At 35.1% G+C, this 18,940-nt stretch overlaps 2 protein-coding genes across 2 annotated transcripts; one reads left to right on the top strand and one right to left on the bottom strand.

Moving 5' to 3' along the window:
• The first annotated feature begins 280 nt into the window (after window positions 1–280).
• On the top strand, window positions 281–7,406 carry LOC110799414 (uncharacterized). Its single transcript, XM_022004681.2, has 8 exons — window positions 281–515; window positions 1,186–1,473; window positions 2,561–2,632; window positions 3,965–4,029; window positions 4,226–4,382; window positions 5,460–5,543; window positions 5,629–5,718; window positions 7,019–7,406. Exons 2-8 carry the CDS (start codon window positions 1,204–1,206, stop codon window positions 7,139–7,141), a joined length of 861 nt encoding a protein of 286 aa, XP_021860373.1. The 5' UTR covers window positions 281–515; window positions 1,186–1,203; the 3' UTR covers window positions 7,142–7,406.
• A 6,341-nt stretch (window positions 7,407–13,747) lies between these two features.
• LOC110799405 (probable arabinosyltransferase ARAD1) lies at window positions 13,748–17,010 on the bottom strand. The gene is made up of 3 exons (XM_022004672.2): window positions 16,741–17,010; window positions 15,378–16,543; window positions 13,748–14,464 (listed from the first exon to the last, which is right to left on the bottom strand). The coding sequence occupies exons 2-3, from the start codon at window positions 16,227–16,229 to the stop codon at window positions 13,964–13,966; spliced, it is 1,353 nt and encodes a 450-aa protein (XP_021860364.2). The 5' UTR covers window positions 16,230–16,543; window positions 16,741–17,010; the 3' UTR covers window positions 13,748–13,963.
• Between the last annotated feature and the right edge of the window lie 1,930 nt (window positions 17,011–18,940).

Genomic DNA, 18,940 nt, shown 5'->3' with positions numbered 1-18,940 from the left:
GAATGGAGATTCGAACCTAAAATCTACTTCGTATTATATAATACAACCTTTCAATCTTAACCATTAGACCAAATTTTCGTTGATGTTTTCTTTAAATGTAGGTTCCATATTTGTTAACCACTTTAACCCCATATTATGTGATATGGCACCCTTTTGCACGAAATTAGAAATCCCCAAATGTGGGTGACCACCAAGTTAGATTCCATAGCGTCACCTCTTCAAATCCTAACGTCCGTTATGTCTGAAAACTCATTTCCCATAACAGACGTTAAAGCAAGAGGAAGAATTCCAAGAAAGCCACCTCCTTTTCTTTTTTTTTTGATTTTATTTTTCAGTCAAAAACTCAAATCAACCAAACTCCGTGAATATATAAAAACCAGGCCCCATTTTATTCATTTTCCAGAAATTCCTACAAAAATCTCATCTCAATAATTCGTCATCCTTTTAAATAAAGTAACCCCCTTTTTCATTGGAAGTTTGTACAATTCATTTCCAGAAAGTGCTGAATTTAAAAGGTAATTAATTGTTCTTGTCTTTAAAGTTTTTATTTTTGGGTTTGATTGATGAAAATTTAGGGAAACAGTGGTTATGAGCTTTGATGGTGGTTGATTTTAAGGGATTTGATTGTTTTTCTTGATCAATTTGATGGGAATTTGCTAATTTGGGATAAAGTTGGACAAATCAATTTATGTAGATATTAAGGGTTTGAGGAATTTGGGAACTTTATTTGTCTGTTTAGATGTACAATGTGGCTTTTGATGTGATTTGGGTCTTTTGCTAATTATTTTCTTTGTGAGATTTGCAATGTTTGGCTGAATTTGTTACGCAGTGTAATTTCGATAGATAATTGAAGAGGATTAGGCTATTTTGACATTTATTTGTCTACATTTCTTCCCGTTTGCATATTTTTTTGGGTATTCTCTCTAGGTTTTGGGGAAGAGCTTATGAACATTTATCTTGTTTTCGAGTTTCAAGAGTGTAGTTAATTTGTGAATCGTGTATTAGAGGTTGTCAGTCTGATGCTTAATTTGTTAGATAGTCCTGTTATGCTTAATTTGTTAGATAGTTCAGTTATGCTTAATTTGTGTTGTTCAAAGATGGAAGTTTTTAAGGCAAATGAAAGGTGGCCTGTGTCGTTTTACTGTATGTATGTATGTATAACTGAATTTATTGGTCATCTATCAGCTTTAATCAGGAAGATAAATGAGTGATCATCATGTTGTGTGTGTGGACCGTCTGATTACACCGGACACCTTGCAATCGGCGAAAGGGACTGAGGTTCCAGAATCATCTGGTGATAATCATAATCATGTTGCTGAATCTTCAAATTCAGTTGAACATAATGAGCTGGGAGAAGATAGTGTGCCTGATGAAGAGCAACCACTCATTCAGGGTAATGAGTGCAGGATTTGTCAAGAGGAGGATAGTGTAAAGAACTTGGAGGTCCCTTGCTCTTGCAGTGGTAGCTTGAAGGTAACTATTTTATTTTAGTTTGTCTGGTTTTGATTCTGGTTCAAGGCCGTTAATTGAGGGAGTATGGCCTTCTTGTCTTGTAAATATTTTACATTTTTGTAACCAATCAATCAGTCTGATCGATGCTGTGTCTGCTGTGCTCCGAGGATAAATTTTCAATCATGTCTATAAACTGTGACTAACTTCTTGGTAGTTTCATGCTTGCTGATGAATTGATATTTCCTGGTGCATCCTTAATGGTACTTATTAATATGGAATCTTCATGAGTTGTGGCCACTGGTTTTTTGGTCAGCAAACATCTTTTGGCCTTGGCATTGAACATGTCTTATTGCGTTTCTTTCTTGTTTATGCATTTCAATTTCTGATTCCTGATGACTCTTAAAGACTTAACAGTTCAACTGATAGGCTTCGAGCCCTTTACTCCTTGATAATAAACCTATGTAGCTTGCCACATTCTTTTACATAGTGGGTATGATGGTTAATTTGTCATTGTATGTTGTGGCTGGTGAGGAAATTCTAAGTAGATTTATGTTTTTAATTGGTCATTCATGCTTCTATAATTTTGGCTAAAAGAAAAGGTTCATGAGTATTTTGTGGTTCTCACTTATCACAATTAATAACTGTTTGATCTTTGGTTTTGAGGAAGATTTATGTTGCATTGCATGTTTAATATATGTAGTTTGTGAAACTTGTGGAAAAGAGAGCTGGAATTCAGCATGTTTTGTGTAAGACAGGAGTTTGAAGTTATGAGTTGTCTAACTAATACGGAGTTATATATTTTTACTACTTTTATCCCTTCATAATTTTGTTTTAGGATGATTTCTGAGCTCAAATGTATGTTGCTTTTTAAAAAAAATTGCATAAAAGTTTGACAAACATTTTCTAGCATTACTTAATGCATTAGATTCACCTTTTTTTAGTTGTTATATTCGTGTATTACCATATAGATTGTAGTGGATCTTTTATACTTTTCTATACCCGGTAGTTTCTATGCATGGAGGGAGCATGTAATTGATGTTTACAGTTGCATATGTTACCGCTAGACTGCAATTATTTCTTTAACCTAACGTTTTTGGTTGTGATGCAGTATGCTCATAGGAAATGCGTTCAAAGGTGGTGCAATGAGAAAGGAGACATTATATGTGAGATCTGTCATCAGGTATGTGTTGTTTCTTGATGTCCATTGGTGGTTGTTGCCGTTACCTTAATCCCTGTAAAATTAGTCTAGAGTTATTTGTCTGGAATTATGTTCCTCAACGTCATGTTACTCATTGATGTAAAACTTCACTGTTTTTTTGGATAGAAAAGATTGTTGTGTTGGTTGGCTGTTGTTGTGTGAAGTCTTTGTTTTATGGCCTATAGCTGTAGATTTTCCCAATTTATATTGGAATGATATTATTTTGTGAATATGTACTTAGTATTTAGTTGCTTTATTGTAAATCATGGGAAATTTCTCCAAATGCTATCAGTTTGGGTAGAAAATTGTGAAAGGGAGCTGATTTGGTGATTCTTTGACCCTTGATGTGATCTTGGTTCTGTTTTTAGCTGCTTGATTAGTTTCTTTTGTTGCCTGTGGTTTTATCTGGCAAATGTCTTGAGATGTAAAACGTATTTCAAGGCCTTGCTAGTCTACAACCAGAATAGGTTTCCAAGTTTTGAAATTTGAGGATGGAAGAATGGTGAGCTATCATCTTATTGTAAGACTAGCTGTTGGATTGTTTTTACTCCCTCCTTCCCTTTATAATAGGCCACTTATGGTTGAGTTGAAATACTACACTTAACATATTTATCACGCCACAAGGTAGTCTTTGCTTAAGGTTTACATGATTTCGCTTAGCATTAGCCTTTATTGACACTGAACTAAGAAGTCAAGTTATTGTGTTTACAACCAAGAGCCTAATGTTAAGTATCATTTGGGGGGATGGATATGGCATATTCACCAAAATCTTTGTTCTATGAGATGTTTTATGATAGTAGTCATATTGTGCACGAGTTCATCCTACCATCAAAGGGATATTTATCACATTTATATACAAAATGCTACTGCTGTTTTGACTTAAATAATCTTGGTTTGAATTTCCTGCAGATGACAAGTAGCTTAACTCAAACCTTACCATTTTTTTCATCTTCCGTATGTGTTTATACGTAGTAGTCTTTAGGATAGTTGCAGCTCTGCAGATTTTTGTAGTTGAACCAGAATTGGCTTTATATCATAATTACTGTTTGCATTATTTTGAAATTGGATGTATTTTTCTCTTGACTGAGGAAAATCCATATATAGGACCTCAAACGAGCATGGCATGTTTGATCTGAATTCTACTAAAAGTAGTCTGCACATGTGTTTGATGATTATGCTTAACCAACATGCACCTACGTGTGGATCTCCCATATATGCCTTCTGTAGTTTTCCATGCCTTTTTTTTTATGTGTTTATGCCTTTATGGATCTTTGAGCCATCAATAAGTTATTGTTTTTCTTTCTTGGTTTATAGCCTTATCAACCAGGTTATACTGCACCGCCGCCTCCACCTGCTGATGACACTGCTATAGACATCAGGTAATTTTTGGTGGTCCACTCTTTGATGCCTTTATGTTTCCCTTACGTCCTCGTATGGCATATGATGTATGTATTTGTCCCTTTCTTTTACACGTGTATATCAGGCCAGTGGAGCCTTGCAGTTAAAGCTTATTTTTTCCTGTTGAGTGGTGGAGCAATGTCGGATCCAGTTTTTTGATATCTTGTGTTTTTACAGTGCTCAATGGACAGTGTCTGGTGCACCATTAGACTTGAATGACCCGCGACTTTTGGCGATGGCAGCTGCTGAAAGACGTCTACTGGAAGCTGAGTATGATGAGTATGCTGATACAAATGCCAATGGAGCAGCATTTTGCCGCTCTGCTGCCCTCATTGTAAGTTGATATTATCGTTTTTATTGTATACCATTAAGATTATATTCAGTACTAGGGCAGCCTTGTATCTTAAGAGTTAAGATTTGAGGCGCTTGGATATACCAGTATAATACTTCTGTCGAGTTTGGTAGCATGTAGTACCAGATGCTATTCTTTCAGTGGGTAGGAAATTAGGCATGGTTAGAATTTACCTAGGGGCTGCCAATTGTGAACGTGTGTTGTGGGATTCTCTCTATTGGTGATAATTTCTGTGTTTGTATCAGTGTTGTCTTGTTTACCCCGTTTAACAGACATACCACATATGCTTGCGTATTTATGCACAAGTTTCGTGGTGGTGTTTATAAACCTATGAATGAAGGACTCAGTTTTAGCACAACCTTATATAAGATTCATCTATCAGTTATAAAGTATTACTTGATTTTGAAAATTTGATGTGTTCCTGCACATATGGGGAGGACTTGTTGAGTTGATTAAGAATAATGGTATCTCTTGGCCAATCTCTCCAGAATTTGGAAACCCATACTTTCAGAATGTGGCCACATAAATTTACTTACTTTTAGAAGATTCAGAAAAGCTCAATAAAATAACTCTAGGAAGTTCAGAAAATTTCATGTAAAGAAAATAAACCCTCGTATTTCTAGGATTTAGGTTACTCTTTACAACAATTCAAAAGTTGGAAAAGCATTAGCATTTAGTGTCAGCTTTTAGTTGATATAATGAAGTTTTCCCACATGTCTGCAGTTCAGATTAAAAGTCTGACCTTAGTCACCCTAGAGTTTTACTAATATGACGAGTGAGCTTACTTAGCTAGGTAAATCGGTCAATGAGGTTTATGTGTTCTATTAGACATTTCAGGTCTCTCTTTATGAAGCTAGATCTAAACAAGCATTTTAGCTAGGTCTGATCACTAGGTTTTAATTTAGGATTTGGTGCTTAGTACCTGCACCGTAATGTAAACACTTCTGTGATGACTGATGATGATGCTCTCTCCCATTTGGTTTATTGTTTCTTCGTGATCATGGCTTACTATGCCTGTTGTCAATTTTGTTATACTGATTACTGTCTCTCTCGTGGCAGTTGATGGCTCTGTTACTCTTGAGGCATGCTCTTTATGTGACAAGTCCTGATGGCGAGGATGATGATGTTTCCACTTTCTTTTCTGTGAGTAATGCAAATATTTTGTGCATTTGTTGGCTTGTTGCCTTTTGTTTGCTATACATTTTGTTGACTGGTTGCTCTGTTGCAGCTTTTCTTGCTTCGAGCTGCTGGTTTTCTTCTTCCATGCTACATAATGGCTTGGGCTATTAGTATATTGCAACGACGAAGGCAAAGACAGGTTGGTTCCGAACTTCCGCCTCTGAAAGTTGTGTATCACATTGTCTCAAAATTAACTTGACACCTTTTTCACTGTCTCCAAATTCAATCTCTACCGTTATTGTCTATAATCTCGAAATTTTAAGTGTTGTCTTTCGTAGGAAGCATGTTACTCAGCTTAGTTGTAAAGTTTTCCTTGTATGATCAGCTTTTCTCAGCTTGTCTTTCGAAGGAAGCTGCATTTGTCGAGTTTTAGGATTTAGATGTGTCATTAATTCTTAATGGTTATCCAATTTGTTTTATAGATCACTGTTTTAGTGTGTAATAGAGGACTGGATTGAGTGGGAGGGATACCGTGTAGACTGATATTCCCCTCCCTTTTGACAAGGGCATTCCACATACCTGTCATGATATTACTATATGAATACTCACTTCAACTCTAAGTGACACCTGTGTAGAGAAAACATTGTACTGAATAACATTAATCATAGGTAAGAGTGTGTATTTGAGTTACCTGTACACTTTCCTTTTTGTTTTGTGAACACAATTATGGAGGAGGTGATATCAAATTTAAATGGAGGCTTTTGTGGTTATCTTAGTAAGGAGTTAAATTGCTAGTGATTGGGGGTGGAAATGAGCTGAAAGACGAAGGAAATGTATGAAAACCAGAGATGGATCACCTCTAAAATAAACACAGTGTGTACTTTAAGGTGTGTTCCTTGACATTTGACTCTACCTTCTAGCGTTCGATTCAAATACCTACAAGGGGGTGTTTGGTATGTGGGAATGAGAATTTGAGGAACAAAGTGTGAGATTAGGAATGGAATTTGGGTGTGGAATTCCTTGATATTTTTCCCATTCACTTGTTTGGATAGTGATGGGAAATAGATTTGGAAAATATTACAAAATTACTCAAACACTCTCATACAGTACTATAACTCATTTTTATTTTTCATTAATGGCATTTTGGTCATTTTGCACATTTTCTCAATTCCGACCCCCTCCCTTGGGAATGAAATGAAGGGAAATGAGCGTAACGTTTCCCATTCCCACCTAACAAACATGGGAAATGGATTAAGTGGGGAAATGAATTCCCATTCCCATCACATTTCCCATTAAACAAACACACTCTAAATTTCATAGACCAAGCTTGTGTATTATCTGAATCCTTGTATTGCAGAAAGGAATATGTTTTAGGTTGGCTCAAAATAATTGAAGCATATATTATTCATAGACCAAGCTTTTGACACTTGAGTTCCGCTCTTTCTTCTCATCCAAAAACATGACATCCATTTTTAACCATATATGTTCGTTCTCAACAGGAAGCAGCAGCATTGGCAGCAGGTGAAGTTGCATATGTGATACAGGCAGGACAGCATGGAGGCATGCATTTCACCATAGCTCCCGGACCTGCAGTTACTCATCAGCCTGAGCAACAGCAATAACGTCATAGTATCTGAGTTTCTGCTTAGAGCTGTTGGTTTATCAAATTTGCCAAATATTTTTTGGCGTGAAACTGCCCGCTTATGTTGTAACCTTTTCTCAGTATAACTTCATATTACTAAAGAAATACCGATGTTAGGGTCTAAACTCCGTAGACACAGCTCCCATTTGCTTGTACATATAAACCATTATCGTTTCAGTGTAATATGTCATTTGTAGCACTTGAGAAGTCCGTTATAAGCAACAAATTATCAGTGTCTTTTGACATCCTGAATCTGTGAGATTTTGTTTAATACTTAAAGTTATACAAACGCAATAATTTGATGTGAAGATTGAAGATTCAGGAAGAGGTAAATCTAAACCAAGAAATTGATTTTCTTTAGGTGTCAGTTTATTCAGTTAGTACAAACCATCAGCTTTGATCAGTATGGCGTGCTGAGTTTGTGGAGTTACATTGTTTTGTTAAGCTTTTAGATGACATTTGACTAATGCTAAATCTTGAGTCTTAGCTATTCTGTCTAACCAAAACTGAACTCTAACTTACTTGAGTAGTCGTTTTACCTCGAAGATCGCGCACTTGCCATCCACATATTGGGGGCAATTCTTGTTCTCTTTGTCATTTTGCCTTTCTATCCAATAGTATAGAATTTCTAAGGGTATCAAGATTTTGTCATTTTGGGGTGAAATTGGTCCGTTTTATTGTTCTCACTTCTAAATTAATTTGTTGGTGTTTTAAAAGTTCAAATTTGATAGGCAAGAGTGATCACTTTTGAAAGCAACAAGTCATGGTTTTTTTTTTTGCTTCACTTTAATTCACTATGCTAAAGCTAAGAGAGAGAGATTAAAGAACCACAATATTAGAATATATATCTAGGCTATGGGAAGCATATTATTTTAATTCCTTTTCCATTGGACCATACTTGTCTTTATTTCATAAATCTAAGCTTTAGGTTTGTACTTCTTCAAGTTTTGTTATACAAAGTGTGACAATATAATGCACCAAACTATCACTATAATAAGCCTATAAGGAAGTATAATTCCTATGCAGTTCGTTTGTTTAAGAGTTATTATACACACTTGTTATATCTCTACAGTACATTGCAATAAAGGTTTTAAAAACATGCTCTTATGTGTGGAATCTGGATTATCACATGTGTTGGTGTATTGTGACTCGTGTATTAGTGTCATCACTCTTCACCTTGACTATTTTGTCTACAATCCTCAAATAAGATGAATAGTGAATAACGATTTAATTTACTTATCTACTCTAAGAATAATTGATATATATACGTACTTGGTAATGTGAAAGGTTGTTGATTGAATCCTCGTGTCCTCTCCCTTAGAGTCTTAGACACTAAACTCTACCGATTACCTAGAGAAAGAGAACCAAATGGTGTCCACATTTTGATAGCTTGTTTTGTGATACCAAAGATTAGTAGAAGTTTAAAGAAAACGATGGGAAGAAATGTGTACAAGTCAATTACCTAATCCATTTGTATTGGCGTGTGATTTCAACATCTATATGGATGATCATTAGTGGATAGGTTACATGCATGTGCAAGGAGCATATAATTCAAGTAGGTAGGCCATTGCTAATCAAGAAAATGTTCATTACAAACACTAACAACTTGCAAATTATTTAACTTGCAAGGACAATACAATTAATAAGAGCTCAAATTTTAGATATGTCACACAATTAAATGAACCCTAGTTCACAAATATTGTAAAATGATCATATTAAATGCTTTCCAAAATAATGGAGTTAGTGTAACATATAATCAATGATCGATTTATAACTTTATAGAGGATAATTCTATTCAAATTTAGAACGACTGTTACGTGATCTACAATTTCATCAGTGTAAACATGTATAAGGTGAGACAGTCACACTTGAACTTATTGCAAGATATAAAAATGGTCCATTTAGAATATTAATAAGTCGACCTCCAAATAAAAGTCGCAGTCCTGTAATAATAACAGTCATTAATTTGTCTTATTCAAGACACACAATTTGTAGGGCGTAAGGATAGAAAACCCAAAGGAGTGGGAAGGAAAAGCATAAAGAAAAATCCATTGGGCATTTGGGCACAAGAAATGAGGACTACAATATTTGATGCATAGAAGGAAAAAAAAGAAGCTATGAAATTGTAAAGTAAAATTAAGATAAAATCAAACAATTGTGGCTTTTTCTCAAAAATGCTTCTATTCCTCAATATTGTTTCTTTGTGTTTCTACTTTAAAGGGTTTCTTGCAACTGTTGTGTATGTTTGTTAACTTTGCTTCCATGAGATTTGAATAGAACATCCAACGTTTATTATTAATTCATCGGTTTTTCATGAAATGCCCATGAGGTTTCACGAAACGCACCAAATACACCCGCGCGTTTCGAATCACATAGTATACCCCTATTTAAACTTAAAGTGCACCAAATGCCCCTAGACTTAACGCCGTTAATATTCCGTTAGCATTATTGTACCTTTATACCCTTACTCACCCAATATTTTACATTTAACTATTTTTTTTAAAAACAAAATTCCTCCTCTCCTCCTCTTCTTCTTCTTCTTCTCTCTCCTCTCCTCCTCTTCTTCTGCCATTTTTCTTCTCGATTCTTTCTTTTGATATTTGCAAGTATGCAACAACACAAAGGGTATGAGAGATAGAAGTTGTAGATTACCAAAAAAAAAAAGTTAGAGAAAAGTAGTAAGCTAGTGTCAAGCTCTCTCGATGACTCGATCTCTTTAATCTGCAGCCCACTTTATTATTATTTCCATTTTTGGAAATTAAGTTATTGGTATCATTGAATTTTTGCAATTGACAACCTGCAAAGAGAAATTTCATTGTTGTTGACAAGATTGATAATCTGACATTTTGTATGTTTTTGAAGATGATTGAGTCTGGTATAAACCAAAGGTATGACCCTTCATTTGTTAATGGAGATGCATGTTGTGGGAGGAGAAGAGGATTAGAATTGCGTATGCAAATTAGAATCGCGGATAGAGGGTCGACTTTAATCTGATTTATTCAGATGAAGAAACCGTTAATTCTATTATAACCCAGGATGATTTTTGCATTCTTGTTTGATTTTTCAATTTAATTTTGCATTCCATTATGGCTGAAATCGAAGAATTGGGGCTTAAAACCCAGAAATTGATTCAAGTAAGGCTGCAAAGAAAGCAATGAAAGATAAGGAGAGAGAAAGGAACAGAAGAGAGAAAAGGAGCCGCCCCCACCGCCGCAACCCTTTCCCTCATCTGTTACTTCCGCCGCAACCTCCGCCGTTACAATATCATCATCACCATTCGTCATCGTCTTAATCTTTCCCTTCTTCATCAAACTTCAATTCATGTTCACGATTTCAATTCACTCGAAAATCTGGGTTCGAATATTTGGGGGTTTGAGTTAGCAATTGATATTTGATGAAAATGGTTTGAAGAAAGGAAAAATTGTGGTTGGTTTCACCATTTTGATACCCAGAAAAAAAGGGACTTGAGATTGAGAGGAGAGTGAGAGAAGAGAGGGGATTTAGAGTTAATTAGGGTTCATTAGGTGTTATTTAGGATTAATTAGGCTAATTAGTATTTAATTAGGATTAGTCGGATAAATTAAGAGTTAATGTTAACGGAGTTAGACTTCCGTTAAGTCTAGGGGCATTTGGTGCATTTAAGTTTAAATAGGGGTATATTATGTGATTTGAAACGCGCAGGTGTATTTGGTGCGTTTTGTGAAACCTCAGGGGTATTTCATGAAAAAACCGTTAATTCATTGTATCACCCACAAAAATAAAGTTTATTATCATTTTTATTTACATTTTAACATTTTTTGTATGATGGTAGTATCTTTGATGTTGATCCCTATGCTAATGTATAGTGTATTTTGTTCGTTTACCTTTACTTAGAGGATCTACACTTTAAGAATGATTTAGATTGGTAGATTATCTCCACTATCCAACTAATTAAGGTCGTTATATATAGGTTGGATTTTAGAATAAATTAATTTGAATTTAAGATTATGTTTGTTTTCTACAAATAATATTGTACTAATAGTACTAATATACTACCTCCGTTCCTTAATGTTCTTTACGCTTTGGAATATGTGTCCAAAGTATGAAAACTTTGACTGTGGATTCTCACTGTTATATACATCAAAATGTTATCATGTAAGATCTTGTTAGATTGGTCTCGTTATTTACTTTCAAAATATCAAATTTTTATAATTAATTCACATACGAAAATGGATATATAAGTCGTTAAATATTGCATTTGATTCCGTGCAAATAGTAAGCGTAAAGAACATTAAGGAACGGAGGTAGTATATCTTTTGTTTTCACTGTATTGATTAACTAAACACACAATCTAAGAGTGCTATAATTAAAGGATGATTAAGAACTACAATGTAGTTTTGTAAAAGAGCTTTTAAATTGTCCCAATGCTATATTATAGGATTTCTTTTGATCTTGGATAATGTTGTTGATGTATAACATAGGTTTTAGTGAGATTAAAAGAATTATGTTGGGCACACTCTATTGTAAAGATATCTTAGTGGTTTCTATCACTAACCCTACTCTTGCTTTGGATCATGGAATATGTGATTTTGATTGTTGAATACTTGAATGGGATATCTGCTTTAGTAGTTGAGACTATACTTTTCCCTTGTTCCCCAAGATCTGTCTAGTTTATAACTGTGACATTCTTATTACAATTACGAGGATATTTTGAGAACCTTGAGGACTTCTTAGGAACTAATATGAACAATTTTTGGATTATTGGAGTTGTAATGTGATGATATTGTTTTATACAATACCTTATGAATCAACACATAGATGTTACCACTCTTCATTAACCAACAAAAAGATTCATATAGACATACATCATTCCTCCCTCCAGTACTAATAGTCACGTTGATAGTGAGATGACAACAGTAAATACAGATGAACTCCGTACACATATATAAGAGGATAACATAAAACAAAGAGTGGGTTATGGTTATGGTCAGTCTTTGGTTGGTCTAAAAGAGCAAAAATGCAAATGATAGGAATGTAGGGAACCATTGAAAAGATACTTAGCTTCCCAAGAATGGTGTTCCAACTTGTCCTTTTTTGTTCAAACTTCCCAAAAAAGAACACAAACCCTTCTTACTTATTCTTCTTCTACTACACATTTTGCCACATACTATAAATACTCCCAATTAGTTTGCTCATCATTGGGGAATTCACTGAATCTTATTTTACCTTCTTTGGATTTGTTCTAAGGTCCCCTACTCCTTCCCCCCTCTCTTTGCTTTATTCTTTATAAATCTTCTTCTTCACTAAACCAACATTTTTTTGATCACAAAACTCTTTAAGTATATCCAAGTATTCTTCATTCTCTTGTCCAAAACCAATCTTCCTACAGCAAATTCAGAGAAAATGGGCTGTTTTCACCACAAATTATTCATCTTTCTGTTATGTTCAACATTTCTAGTTGCTAGCAAAGTTGATGGGTTAAACAGCATTGATCTTGCACTAAAGGGTTACTCCCTACTTCCAAGAAGATCACGAACTCTACACCGAGTTTTTGTCAGGGATTTGATATATCCTCCTACTCTAGCTCCAGCACCATCAACTGTTTTTCATCCAGATCAGTCGAGCAAACGAAGAGTCAGAAGGGGATCAGACCCCATTCATAATAGATGTTGAAGCGCGCCACAATTCCCTCCTTAGGTGTAGTAGGGGAGGTCACAAATTTTGTTTGGCAAAAAACAGAGGTAGGTCATATGTAAAACATATAATACTCCTACTGTAGTTGCAAAGAGTTTCATGTAGGGCAGAGCTTCAGTTAGTCTGCTAGAGCTTTGAATTCATACAGTAATCAGATCAGATCAGATCATATCAGATCAGATTGGATCATCTCCATTTTGTAAAATCAAATAGCCATTGTTATAGAATATATATAGAATATTAGAATATCTACAGTTGATTCGACTTCTGAATTTATCATGATTTCACCTGCACAACTATATTAGAAGCTCACAGTTGTTTTTTTATCAGTTGAAGAACATTCTTCTTATCATGCATTTCATGGTTGCAGTAAATTGGACTGCAAAATGAGCCGATACATTCGCTAACAACTCGTGAACAAGCTCGTTTATTAATTAATGAACGAGTTTGAACAAAAATTCTAGGCTAGATAAGTAAACGAGCTAAGCTCGAACAACATCATGTTCGGCTCGTTAATGTTCAAGAGCGCTCGTTTATAACTCGCTCAAGCTCGAAAAAATAATTTAATGGAATACAATATAAGTTTTTTTTTTAAAAATATGACCCTTAAATGTCAAGAAATGTATAAAACGGAAACGAATCCGTCATGTAGTATAATATCCCATAGAATATTCCAGTCATACATATATTCTGACGTTTCTCCTTGATTATATAATTTATATCAATTTGACGATTCCTCGGAGCTCGTTTAGCTCGAGCTCGAGACATACTAATGCTTAGCGGACAAAGCTCGAACAACAAATTGCAAAGCTCGGTTAAGCTCGATACAAGCTAGAACAGTGAAAATCCTGATCAAGCTTAGCTCGAACAAGGTAAAACTCGGATCGGCTCGACTCGTTTACGGCCCTAGCCATAAAGAAATATATCATCCATTTCATATTTCGATGGAAGTATCGTAAAGATCGATCAATATCATGGACTCTACAAAGAAATCACATAACTTGCTAAATTTGGTAACATATCCCTACACAAAGTACAAAGAAATTCTATAAGCAAAATTTTAGTATATCTTCTGTTCGAAGTTGAAGCTTTTCTGAATGAAATCTAGCATTTTATCGATTGAGAGGAACTATGGCAATCGGTATCTTCTCTGCCTGCGTTTCATCTTTACAGCAGATTGTTGTTTTCTCGCGAATGCCTGCCAAATCATATCTACAGCATCCCCTGTTTGAGATGGATACTGATACTCAAAATGAATGGCAACCTCCTTTAATCTTTCCCACATCTTTGTCCACTCATCTACATCAATTTCCCTAAGAAGATTAACCAGGAACCCTGGTTTTACAGCATCTGATGCCAGCACAAACACGCTGAACTCTGAGTAATCCAAGACATCCTCATATGGCAGCTCGATGTTGTCACTGATTATGACCGGGACACAATGGCTAACAATTGCATCAAAAAGGCGATTGGATGAAGGAGTATCTCCCGCTATGTTCAAGCAAAATTTGGAAGATCCCATCCCATGACTTGCTAAGCGGCGCCCACCCTTTGCAGTAGTTCCGAATGTGAAGTGCACGTCCTTTTCGTCTTTCAGGAGATAATAAAGTTCTTGGCGAATAGCTCCTCCCTACAAAAATATACAGGCAGAATAAGTTGCCAGTCGCATGACACCAAATAATGATCGTAGTGATGGAAACTGGAGGTTGTAATGTACTACAAATGTTAACTGATCAAACAGTATGATCAAAAGCTTTTTGACACGAGTAAAAAGTGGAAATCTATTCAAGACATGTCGAACTTTCACTCATAGGAAACATCTAGGGTTATTTGATAGAGCATATGATGGCAACAATCCAAGTAATTTGGGTTCACAAAATTAATTCTCTGTTGTTTACATGATCAAATGATCCATTTAAGAAGTGGGGAAATCAGTTTGCCCTCATTTGTACCAACTTCAGTCCGTCATACATAACACCTCCTCTTCCCCTTAAAAAAATAACATAACACCTCCTCTTTTGGAAAGAATGCTGATCTCTTTCCGAAAACAGTATTTTCACTGAAAACAAATCCTTAACCTAGTAGCAAATTTTCATATACTCTCAACTATCAGCATGGTGAGGAAATTTTCTCAAGAATGTTGTTGTAAAAAAGGCGTGGAAGAAAATTTTGAACAACTGGATCAACATTAATGATTGTTATGATACTATATCTTCTCGGTGATTTTGCTAAACAAGTCTTCTCCATTACCTCCAAACAAAAACAGAAGAAGAGAGGGCCCTTTACTAAGGATAGTTTCAATTACTGTTCCATTTTTCTCAATCTGATATGGAAAATGAAAATCTGATTATGGACTTAACTTAATCTGGCTCAATATCGGTCTATAGACCATTAAAAAACCCTGAATCTGCAAACTACCACTTCCAAACAAGAAAACAGTCTCCAGAAAATGCAAATATAGTATCAAGCAGAAAGACATGAAAATTCCACATAAAGAAACTTATAAAGCTTGCAATTTGGTGCAAAGAGATGAGACTACTCACATCCTTCCTGAAGATTGCTCCTTGAAAATATGCCAATGTAGGACGCTTGTCAAACGGGGCTGAGTTGTTATTACTGATGCTCGTAACAAGATGGTGGTAAGGAGCAATGACATCCTTGTCTAAATTAGCAGTTGCAGCAGCATATCTCCCAAAATCTGCGAGCACAAATCTAGCAGAACCAAGCTCCTTTATGACATACGACAAACTATTCGGATGATGTGCAACGATAATATGGTCCTTCCCACCAGACTTGATCCATTCTGGCCGACTCATCAAGAACTCTACTAATTTAACTTGTAATTTCTGGTTGAGGCTAACATTCTCTTCTGCCAAAACCTCAGAATGCCGGTTGTAACTTAGGGATGCAAAAAATGGCACGAAAATAAAATCTGCTTGACTTGGTTTTTTTACTCTAATAACACTACAAGGTCTAACTATTTTCTTAATTTTAGATGACAGAAGATCAAGAGTGAGCCAATACTCTATACTGTGTTGCAAATTTAAGCCACCAGGATATCGCGGAACATCCTTTAGATCACTAACATCAGGCCATATTTGGTTCTGACTTGGTTTCCAATCTAACAACCCGAAATGAAATTCAGGAGGCATATCATACATATACACCCTTAGTAGAGCTGTATTTGGATCACACGCCTTGTTTCCCGACAAATCATCGATTTTTTTGTAGTTAATAGGTTCACTTTCAACAACAAATTGCTTAAAAATCGATGATGGTATAAACGGACTAATCACTGAATGGAACAGAAAGAAGGATGAAATTATGAGGAAAAAGATGGAAAAGGATGTTATGCTCAAAAGCAACCTTGAGGTTGGCAAGGTCTTCTTTGCCATTGCTCCTATTTTTGTACAGACAACACATTTAATCCTAAACTCAAGGTCTAAATCATGAGATCAACCCACAAGGATCAAATCTCTCAACTCCTAATTTCTCCAATTCTTTCAGAGCTGACCCCACTAAATAGGGTCAAATTTCACAAATAAATCAATAACCCCAGATTCAGAATTTCAACCCAAATTCCAATTTCAACCCTCAATCAAAACTTCAACAATTTCAAGCTTCAATTCCCAGAAAATAATATTCAAATCTTCAAACAATCATCAACAATTAAACCCAGATGTTACTAAATCAAGAACATAAACGCAACCTGCAACAACAACAACAACAAAAAGGGGATGGTTTTTGTTTTATTATTTAAATTCTCAGCTCGTATTGATATTAAATTCAAGGAATTTCAGACATTATAATACAGTAGAGAAGACAGGATTTTGTTAAAAAGAGAAGAAAAATCGAAAAGGGTAATTGAGAAATATGATTTAATGAAGTGGGTCAATGAGAACTTACAAGAACAGCAGCTGATCTGAGCTCTACCGGACAAATTGAGAATCGATGCTTGTCCACAATCTTAATACAGAGTAATTAATAATAAAAATAGCCCCTTTTTTTCTTCTGTTTTGTCTGTTTAGAAGATTTTTAAGGACTTAATAATGTGAATTTGGTGGAATTGAAAAAGGTTCAAATGCTGTCAAAACTCAAAAGAAATTAGATTCCGGTGCAAGGTCTTTCCATGGATGATAATTCAATCCGAATTCGACTCGGAAAGAAATCTGGTCCAATTTATGATGTAAAGGGTCCAAGTCCCTAATAGAAATCTGGTCGAAATTTTCGAGTTTGCTTCATTTACTGGGTGTGGGCTTGGGCTTGTTAGTTTGAAAAGTACTATGATATGTGGTGGGATGGTCATTGGCTCATTGGTCCGTTTTTATCTTTTTTCCGTGCGCGCTTGAGTGAATTTAAGGGTGGAGATATCAATGAGCTGATACGTCCATGAAAAGCTCGTGAATAAGGTCGGTCAACAAAAGCTCGGTCATTAATAAAGAAACGAGTTTGAACAAAATTTTGAAACTCGTTTAATAAGATAATAGCTTGAACAACTTTGTGTTCGACTCGTTTAGGCTAGTGTACAACTTATTCATGTTCGTGTATAAACTCGTTCATCGTTTATAAGCTCGTTTAAAACTCGTTCAAGCTCGAATTTTAAGTTAGAAATAAGTTGCAATTATTTTGTTACACTTCAATTTTCAGAATGTTTTTATTTTACGAGATTATAAAATAGTATTAAAGCGTACTATGCAAAAACATTATTTGAATTGGTTATTTTTTAAACTTTTAAAATAATATTAAGTTTATTAATATGTACGTTTAAATTCGATTTTTCTCGTTTATCAAGGTGTGTCTTTGAAAAGCCCGTTTATACTGATATAGCTCCGGTCGGCTCGAGCTTGAATTTAAACGAGCTACTCGTGAGTTAAGCTCGGACAATGTTAGAATAATAACTTATTAAAAGAAGTAGTTTAGAATTAACCTCCCTTGATATTAAATCAAGTATGCGTATTGTATGACATTTCAAAATCTTCAATCATTCCTCCATCACGATATCATGACCATCATTCATCAATCATCTTCTCCAAGACATTACTTTTGACTTTTCTTATCCAAAAAAAGCAGGTTTGTTGTTGAAGTTGTAACTAACAATCAAGATCATCAATTGACAATTAATCCGTTGAAAATCAAGCCGAATATGTCTCGGATATTGTGTCAAAATTTCATGACGATCGGATCAAGTATGATCCTCAATCGGGGTTAATCTTTGATACTGCTCCCAGAAAAACGTGAATGAAAAACATCTTTGAAAACACTCTAAATTTCCTTTATCTTTCACTCAAACTCACTAATATAATTTTCCTCACAAAACATAAGAAGTATTTATCCATTGAAATATACTCCCTCCGTCCCAGATTAGTTGTTACACTTTCCTTTTTCGTCCGTCCCAGATTAGTTGTTACACTTCTAAATTAGGAATGACCCCACAATTATTATATTGTCTCTCTTCCCACTAAATTTATTTTTGTCCCCACACCCTCTTTCATTCAATTAAAAAAATACTCCACTAACTCCTATCACATCTACTTTTTCAATAAAGTAACAATTGATAGCCAAACAACCACTCATCATCTAAAACTTTGTGCAAAAGGTAAATATAACGACTATTCTGGGACGGAGGGAGTATCTTGTTTTCAAATTGTTGTATTTTAAGTGTTTTCAAGGATAAATGTAGAACAAGAGAATCTTATGGAAGTTGTTGTGTCGTGGTAACCAAACCACTGCCTTGAAAACGAGGTAGGTGCAACCGGAGTGCACAATTGTATTCACCGATTATTTTACTAAGGGTTACACAACTCTCAACATACAAAAACACTTTTGGGTGATGAGATGGAGCCACATAAAGTTATGCCCAAAAAGAATAAGAAGGGAAAAGATTAAAGAGATATGAATAATCATGACTTAATCATGAACTAAAAGTCTTCCATCCAAAACAAGAGAAAAGGAGAAGGAGATGAAGATATCAATATTGTGTGTCCACAAATTAGAAAAGAGATGAGTATTTATAGGATCAGTGGAGGAGATAAAACAACCAAAAAAATCAAATAACTCAAAAGAATCTAATGATCTTAATTATCCAATTAAACACGTGATAATGAAG

The sequence above is a fragment of the Spinacia oleracea genome, chromosome 5, assembly GCF_020520425.1.
Source record: "Spinacia oleracea cultivar Varoflay chromosome 5, BTI_SOV_V1, whole genome shotgun sequence".
Lineage (NCBI taxonomy): Eukaryota > Viridiplantae > Streptophyta > Magnoliopsida > Caryophyllales > Amaranthaceae > Spinacia > Spinacia oleracea.
This window is presented reverse-complemented; position numbering and strand designations above follow the sequence as displayed.